General features: G+C 47.2%; 1 protein-coding gene across 1 annotated transcript in view; it reads right to left on the bottom strand.

The window, feature by feature from the left end:
* Positions 1-14: 14 nt before the first annotated feature.
* Positions 15-8,925, bottom strand: part of DDAH2 (DDAH family member 2, ADMA-independent) — a 28,988-nt gene continuing 20,077 nt past the window's right edge. The window contains exons 3-7 of the mRNA XM_066617738.1: positions 8,446-8,545; positions 7,309-7,382; positions 4,758-4,877; positions 2,330-2,473; positions 15-1,413 (exon numbers count right to left, since the gene is read on the bottom strand). Of these exons, the coding sequence (XP_066473835.1) occupies positions 1,297-1,413; positions 2,330-2,473; positions 4,758-4,877; positions 7,309-7,382; positions 8,446-8,545 (555 nt within the window). The 3' untranslated portion in view covers positions 15-1,296. The remainder of the gene's footprint in view (positions 1,414-2,329; positions 2,474-4,757; positions 4,878-7,308; positions 7,383-8,445; positions 8,546-8,925) is intronic.

The raw sequence follows: 8,925 nt of genomic DNA, 5'->3' as shown, positions 1-8,925 counted from the left end.
CTCAACAAGATGGGAAGTTGGTATGGTCTTTTTGTCTTTATTATTTCCACAAAAGATTCAAGAGGCAGTGAGTGCATCTAAGTCCTACTTTTGTCAATATGCCTATTCCCCAACGGAGGGCGCTTCCCCTATAGCTTCCAAGACCATTCCTACAAACGCCTCTTAACTACGTCACACAAACACACGTACACTGTGCCACTGGACTGGAGGAAGCAGCGGTCCTCACGGTCTGAATTCCTGATCTTGCTGCTTCTCCAGGACTGCTTCAGCCAGTAGATATGTAGAGAGGTTTTCCGTAGAGGTGGCAGTGGGGAAGCAATTCTTCTGAGCATAGGGCAGGAGAAGGGAGTGCGCATCTACCTCTGAACCCAAAAATGCAGCACCAGAGAGACGTGGCAGGCTGAATAGTCATACAAGAGAGTCTTTGCAGGTTCTTCTAGAACCAAGTTATTGAAGGAGGGGAAAGATTTCATTGTTATAGGGTGCATATGAGTGGAGTCTTCACACAACTGGATTGACTTATCAGGCAAGGGGGGGTTTCATAACTGCACAAAAATAAGGTGGCTTCTAATCCCCCTTAAGCCATGGAATCGCCCAATTCTACACAAATAGAATATTGGCTTGTCCCTCAAATGAGCAGTCCAAAGTTGAAAACAGCCTGAAAAACGCATAGTGGCCTCAACTACAAAAATGTCTTCTGCTCTCCTCATGTTGCACTACAAATAAGAGTGAAGTTTACCTACTTTGGCCACCATCTTGGGTGCAGATTTCATCATGGGAATCCCTTAAGTATCTTCCACGATGGTTGCCCACAAACATTTCTCCACACTTGTTTTAACAACCTGTCTCAGGAAAACCCATCATACTCTGTTGCTAAGGAGTGCCCTTTTTGATCATCTATAGGGATCATCCAGAAATGGAGGGAGGGGGAAATCTTATAGAAAGCAGCAATAGTCAAGAGCGAGAGCTTCTGGTTTCTTGCCAATTGTAAAGGGTTTTCTTCAACACTGGAAATAAGATGAGAGCACCAGTCTACTTCAGGGGTAAAAGTGTTTTAGAGGGTATGCAGTAGCAGGCAAGAAAAAAAATAAAGAGAACAGTGAGATTCATGGAGGGGAAGGTTCAAAGCAAAGCGAGAGAGAGAACTGCAAAATTTAAGGTTGACCTTTGAGTGGGAAAGGTCCTGGCCTCATGAGGAAGCTAAGAAAACCAGATGCACCTGCACACATAAATTGAGGAAAGGGTTTCCTCCTCAGGGATCAAAAATCTCTGTATTTTGGGGGGATTCAATAGGCACTAGATCTCCAGCTTCTTGTTGATGAGAAGAGAGCAGGAACTGAGAGTCCCACCGAGTTTGGCCACCTCAGTGCAGGCAGCTGGGATGAGGGTATAGTCTGGAAGCTTCTGGAAAGGCTATAAGGGGAAAACAGACAAACATGTGTTAGTTTTCTTTCAAAGTATATACCACCCTGAACTCTGCCCCTTCCTACCAAGCCATGCCCAGAGCCTAAGAAGAGACAGGAGGGATCCCTGAATCTGCCTCCTGACAGAATATGGCAGATATATACCCGAAATGGAACTCTTCCTTTCATTCACTAAGCTGAAGAGGGAAGGGAAATAGTCTGACACAACAGGACCCAAGAAGCCGTAAGTAGATCGGTAGGGCTTTCCTTTTCTCCCTCACATACATCCCAATAAAGCTTACAATGGAGTTTGGCGGTGGGGGATGACGTGCCTCAAGGCCTGGCTACGCCTTGTGAAAACTATAAACAGGACCACTTGTATTCTAAATTCTGCTCCTAAAATCCTCAACCTGACCCCCCACCCCACCCCCTACCAGACAGCCCAAATCAAAGCCCTGCTCCCTGCATAATGGGCAATCCAGACATTTGGTGTTTCACTATAAAGTTACTCCTATATGGCTCCACACCACACAGTGGGGCACAATGATTGTATGTGTTGAGCCATACAAGGGAAATGGATCGTGCCTCGTGAGGCCCTGGCACACATGTAAATCCAGTACAATGTTTATACTTGCTTTTATAAAAAGTGTATACTTGCATAAGACTACTATACAGATGTGTGCTCCTCACAAGAAGCAAGACCCTATTGATACCACCCTCCTAGGCATGGAAGCTGCAGACATGCACTGAAGATCACCACCACTTGGGAGCAAGTGAAAAATTCCCAAGTGTGCATCCTCACACAAGCCTTGAAGAGGCCCCAAAATATCTCAAACCCTGTCCCAGACGTTGCATATATGCCTAGAAGCTACAACATGTCCCCTCCCTACCCCCTTCCATCTTACACCTGCCCCCCTTCATCTTACTTGCACACTGTTGGGATACTCCTCCGTACTGCGATGCAAAAGGACGCTGCTCTTCTGGCCAAGCCGAACATAGATGCAGTTAGCTGCAGGGTCATCAGGCACCGTCAGTGTTTCATAGTGATGATCGGTTAATTGCTCCATGGTCTTCAGGAAAAGAAAAACAGAATCATCTGGAAACCCAGGCTGAACGAGTCTCATAAACCCACCCACCTTTAGTCAAGATTGCACAGTGAACTTCAGTTTCTGGTTTCCTTCTCTTTGGCCAACTGGTTTTCGGTCTTCCTCTAACCCAGCAATTTTCAACATTTTCTTCTCACTGGCCTCTATGGTCTTCTCTATGGCCACCGCTCCTTGTGATGTTGCTTCCAGGAGACTTTTCCAAGTTTCTAGGACAGTTGTCTGCAGTAATGAAATGTTTGTCCTTCTTCCTCTGCCGACTCTACCAGCAGAGGAAGAGGAACAGACAATTTGTCACTACAGACAGCTGCCGGAAAAACAGAGCCACAAAACCCAGAAGAGTTTTACAGCAATATTCCGCTACTGTGTTCCAAAGTCCCACAGCATACCTATGGACCTTTTGTGGCACACCAGTGTGCTGCAGCACACCAGTTGAAAATAGCTGCTCTAACCCGCAAGTTGAGATGCTGAAGCTACATAATACTATAACCTTCAGCTGTTGAATGAACCTGTGGCCATTCTTGTCTTTGGCCTGAGCCCCTTTTGCTATCCTGTCATATGTGCTGCTTAATGCTGATGTTTTAAAAATGCTGTTTGTAATTAATGGTTACAAGAGATGTCCTGAAACTTAAGTCTAGAGGTGAAAAGGCAGGCATAAAAGTTTTTTAAAAAAAGACAGCCTTACTGGATCATGCCATGGCCCCTTTACCAAAGAAACTGATGGGCAGTGAGTTCAAGAAGGACACGACTAGGGCTGCAATCCTAAGCATAATTACTTGGGAGAAAGCACCATAGTATAAAAAGGGGCTTGCTTCTGAGTAAACACATATAGGCTTCTGCTGAAAGAACGTCTTCTCATAATACATAATTGACCTATAGAATGTACTGAACACAAGATGTAGCAGGTGACTACTAGCTTAGGTGGCCCAAATCCATCTAATCCTTTTTGAAAGCCACTGAAGATATCAGCCATCACCATATCTGGGTTGGTAAATTCTGCAAGTTAACAGCTATAAACCAACGGTTCCCAAACTGGTGGGTCACAAACCCATCAGGGGAACCGGAAAAGGAGAACCAGGGAAACCAGAAATTGGCAGCAACATGATCAGGATGATCGTGCTGCTGCTGGGGAGGGAAGGATTTTTACACTTACCTGGGGGTCGCTATGGCTCTCTGGAGAGTCCAGGGAGCCTGCAACCCTCTCTGCAGCCCTGCCAGTAGCTTCAAACTTCTGATAAAAAGAAAAGAAACCACTTCCTATTTTTGTTGCAAAACCTGAAGTAGTTTTCTTTTATCAGGAGTTTGAAGCTGCCTTGAAGGCTGCAGAGGAGGTAGTAGGCTCCCTGGACCCTCTGGAGAGCCATATTGACTCCCAGGTAAGTGTAAAAAACCCTTCCCTCCCCAGTAGCAGCACAAGTGTCCCAATCAAGTTGCTGCCCCCTCTCCCACAAATACTTGTAGGGTTCCCAAAGTCCAAGCAGGACTTTGGTAACCACTGCTATAAACCATCACAGTTAAAATGGAACCTGAGAAACAATGTCCTTCTGAAAACCAACTGCTAGGGGTGGTCACTATCTTTCATGCCCCGTTCATGAAAACAGCCCCCAAAGGTATCTAGTTGGTTGCTCGTATTTGACACAGTATGCTGAGTTGGATGGATGTTGGTCTGACCCAAGAAATCTGTTTTAACACCAATTGAGTCCAATGATCTGGACTCAAAAGTGGCATTCCAAATGCTCAGAGAAGTTCAAGAGCAGGGCATTTACCCTTCTCTAGGTCAGATGTCTCCAAACCAGAGACTACTGAGCACTGGGCAAAGTATCCCCGGTGCAACTAGTGCTTACTGTTCCACCAGAGAGTCTTCCTTCCCTACCACCGATCTCCCCCCAAACTGCACTCTAGCCCACCACATCTGTCCAGAAATCTAGGTGCAGTGGCTGCTGGGGCGACAGAATCCGGAAGCAAAAGGCCACAGCGCTGTTTGGGGGAGACTGGCATCAGGAAAGGAAGGCTCCCTGGTGGAACGGTAAGTACTGTTCACCCGGGGGGGGGGGGAGAAAAGGCAGGGTGCCAGATCTGGCCTGTGGGCTGGAGTCTGGAGAGCCCTGCTCTATGCTCATAGAACACAACAGTCAAGATTCTTTGGACTTGTGTGTGAAAGGTTCTTCTTTGGAAAAGAGGAGGTGGATGTAACAAGGTAACGTCTCTTTCCAAAACAGCCCCACTGCATCTCCAAGATGCTAAACATTACCTTCATAGCTTTCTTCGCTACATCGCTGCTGCCAATAACCACTGTTTCAGATCCAGCCATGCTGCAGAAGCTTCGGAGGTGCAATGTGCCCGAGACAGGAACGGTGGACACAGCAAAATCCTGCCAAGGGAGAGGGTCAACATTACTTGGACTCCTGGTTTGGAAGCTAGCAAGTCTTGCTTCCCCACCAGGATGCAAGCCTGTACCATATCCAGTACAGGACTGTGCCAGCGCTGAGTCTAAATTATTACTGGGATCTTTTGCAGTCCCCAACCCAAGCCGGCTACACCCTTCTGTACAAAAAGCAAGGGAAAGAGACAAGGTAAAAGTCTTTTTTTAAAAGGCTTTTTAAAAATTTGTTCTTTTTTCAGAGACATTCCACTATGAGGTGAACTGTCCCTGCCATCTTTTTGTGCGTCTACATATGAGCACCCCACAGTGAAAATGCCAGTGTGGACACTAATGTTGCAAACAAAAAATGGCAGCTGTTCTCAAACATTTTAATGCCACAGCTCACCTTGTCCTCTGCAAAGGGTCACAATGTGATGTTCACTGTAGCTCTGCAATGACTTCTTGGGTGCCCCTGGAAGCCTCTTCCAAGTTGTGCTGAGCTGGTAACCCACTCCATTGGCCTCCAAAGGCCCCAGAATGCTCCATGAGAGCAACCAGAAGCTACTTCCAGTCAAACAGGAAGTTCTGTCTGTGAACCATAAGTCACTTTAAGCAGTTTCCATGAAAAGTTCAGGGGCCCACAGAGCTTAATGGAGTGGGTCACTGATCCAGTGCAACCCAGAAGAGTGTGTGCCTCCAGGAACATCCAATCACAGCCCAGCACATGGGTCAACAACCCACTGCACATTGGGTCACGACCCACAGTTTTGCTGAACAACAGCACTGTAGCAGCTTCAGTCCCTATTTCATGATATGGAAGCATGTTTAATATGAACACACAGCCACAGAAGACTTAGAGGGCAGTATTGCCTCATGGAATAAACTGTCCTTAGAGGAGGGTTTCTGAAACTGGGGCGTTGCAACACCCCAGCCTGAGGGCCCTGGCCTCTTTCACCTTAAGGGGTGGGGGCAGGGGGGAAGGTAGCGACACGATCCCCAGGATCACATCACTCAGGGGGCTGCAGGGACTGGGATGTACTCACCAGTCCTTGCAGCAGCCTTCCTGGGGTGTGGGGAGCCCTGCGCAAGCATCTGCAGGGCTCCCCAGCCTCCCAAAAGTGAAAGCAGAGCGATCGAGCTCCACCTCCGCAAAACCCAGGAAGGCTGCTGTACGGACTGGTGAGTGCATCCCAGTCCCTGCAGCCCCCCTTAGCGAAGCAATTCTGGGGATTGCCTCCCTCCCCCTGCTGCCTCCCTCTCCTCCCCTGCAAGGACTTAGTGGCTCTCAAACTCTCCCAGAGAGTTTGAGAACCACTGTCTTAGAGGAAGGGTCTCTTGGGTATTCTCAGAGGGGAAGTTCTCTTAGGGCCCAATCCTGAGCCTAGAGCACCAACTCACCACCGGCGCGCACTGTTGCAAACATGCCATAAGGCATGTCCGTGAGCCTTACTACAGGCCTAGCGTCGGAGCTATCCCAGTACAAGCTCACACTGGGCCAGCTCCGGCGCTGGGTCCACAGTCCTCCGTGTGGTGGCTTGCCCGGACCACCAAGTGGCAGAGAGGTGAACGGAGGCATGAGGGGAGGCGGCATTCCAGGGCAGGGCGAGGGAGTGGGGTGGGAGGGGGTGGAACTGGAGGAGCTTAGCTTCACCAGATCCAGAGCCCTATGTCCGTCTGCATGGCCCGACACAGGACTCCTTGATTCAGCGCTAGCTAAAGAGCCACAGAATCAAGCAGCCCCATTGCAGGGCTACCTCTCTTATCTAGGGGAGGGGGCAGAAGTCCCCTTCACTCAAGGAGTCGCAGGTGGCTGCCCAGCACATTTAGGATGCTATGGTAGCCATTTTCGGTGCTGCAGCAGGGTTGGATTGCCTGTGGGTAAAAACAGAGCATTGAGATAAGACGGGAACAAGGGCATGGATGGCAGCTGAGGTGAGGAGCTCCGAAGTTAGCTGAGCAGGTAGTGGAAAGGCCAGGGCAGGGGAACAGCACACATTCCTTTGTTGAGTGATTTTCTATGTGTGTCCCAGACAAACATGGTCATTGTTCAATGAGAAGACTGGTAGTGACAGATGAAGCATCTGTGAAGTCTGCTAAGCTCCACATTCAGATATAATCCACCAGATCACTGCTCTCCTCCAGAGAATTCTAAAGTCCTGGCCTTCAGGCCTCATTGCCCATTCATCCAAATTCTTCTGCTGTGACTGACACGCATGGGTTCCTTGGCAGAACAGTCAACACAGAAAGGATTCCCCGAAGTTAGAAAGTTTGTATACTGCTGCATTTATTTCAGAGGAAGCAAATTTTAAGATGTGGCCCAGTTCCTTGTGCAAATGGTGTTGGGGGGGGGGGGGGAGAGAAGGACAATATAAGAAATGAGGCAGCAACCTTCAGTGAAGGGGCAGGGGAGGGAATGATCAGTTCCAAAATTCCAGCTCACCCTGAAAGCATCGGCAACCATCTCTGCTCCTCTGTGATTAGTCCACTTGGAAATGCCCACAAAGAACTCTCTGCCTGCAAATGAGAAAAATGGAGTAGGCCAAAGCCACTGAGACAAAGGGGCAAACCAGATACCGCTCAATAGGTCTTCCCAGCATATGGACCATGAAACTACAGGCTCATCACTTTCTAGCTCTGACCTGATTAACTAGATACAATGAACGTTTAGAAACAAGGTGAATGTGTATGTGTGGTGGTGGTGGGGAGAGAAAAGCAGGCTTAACTTGACTTTAAAAAAAAAAGCAGTCTTTTTGATGTACTGTACACTGAAATTAGACAATATTTCTCACATCCAAAAATATTTTCCCACATCATATACAGCATTGTCAAATCTATACATATGCCCATAGCTGCTGAAAGTGATAAAAGGAAAGCCTTTATTTAAAAAAAAAAAAATTACTTTTGAGTTGCCAAATCTTTCGATTTTGCTTAACTTTTCCACCACTGTTACCTTCCACATTTTGATCAACCAACTCTGCCCTGAGGTTAGGATCCATTCTTCCATAACTTGGCCAAGCAGATCACCTAGGCAGGGCACACTAAATCAAAGTCTTCCTGAATGCCTACATACCAAGTATGGGAAATATTCAAAAGAGTGCCTAAGGCATGGTTTTCAAGGTCAAGGCTTAACCCTGAAACATTTCAGTGCCTCCAAATATACACAGAGTGCATTTTCCTAATCACTGAATACTCACTTGCAGACATTCAAATTTAGAGGGGAATACTTTCCAGATCAAAGGGTATGACTTCTAGACAGCTTTGAGCCTCCTTGTTTTTGAAGACATTAACCAGCTGCTGTGGACAAACTTTTAATGAAATCTCCTTAAGTTCTCCATTACTATCCAAATTATAATTATCATCATCAATCATTTATACAGCACTGCCAATATAAAAAAGTGATTTATAATGCTTGCTTGCCCTCACAGAAACCACCCAAGGTCCTTCATGTGCCTCTTTTATTAGGTCAACTGAAGTTCAGTGCTGAGCTTCTTCAGATCTCCCAGGTTCATCTCCAACCGTTCATTATTTCACCTCTCCCTAGAAGAACTACCAGCCTGGTGGCAAAACAGTCATTCACCTGTGAACAGTACATCGCTCCCATCGAGGGTGGCTCCCTCGTCCGTAACCTCCACCACACGCAATTTCAGCTCCTCCAAGACCTTCTTGACACTGCTAATCTGGGGGAAATAGGAAAAGAAGAGAGAGAGAGAAAGAAAAGTGTGAGAGAGTTGGGCATTGCCAGCGATGTAGTGGGAGCTCTTATGCACCTTTACTATCATATCCTCTTAATACCCTTTCGGTAACTCACAACTTATGGTTCCATCAAAGGGCTTTCCTTCAAGGAACTAGTCCTATCGCTACTAGGCAGGTTCCAAAGGTCTACACTTAAGGACAGCATATACATGCTTCTATGAACTGCTTCTCACTGCAGCCATCTTCAAGCGACAAGGTTTTCATGTTCACTAAATGCATTTTGTTCAAGCCAGGACAGAACATTAATGGCATGCCTCATCGAAACAACCTCTAATGGAGAGCCAACTTAAGAAGCCTCCGCTTT

This window comes from Tiliqua scincoides, chromosome 2 (genome assembly GCF_035046505.1).
Source record: "Tiliqua scincoides isolate rTilSci1 chromosome 2, rTilSci1.hap2, whole genome shotgun sequence".
Taxonomy (NCBI): domain Eukaryota; kingdom Metazoa; phylum Chordata; class Lepidosauria; order Squamata; family Scincidae; genus Tiliqua; species Tiliqua scincoides.
Note: the sequence above shows the minus strand (reverse complement) of the source record. Positions and strands in the feature narration are given on the sequence as shown.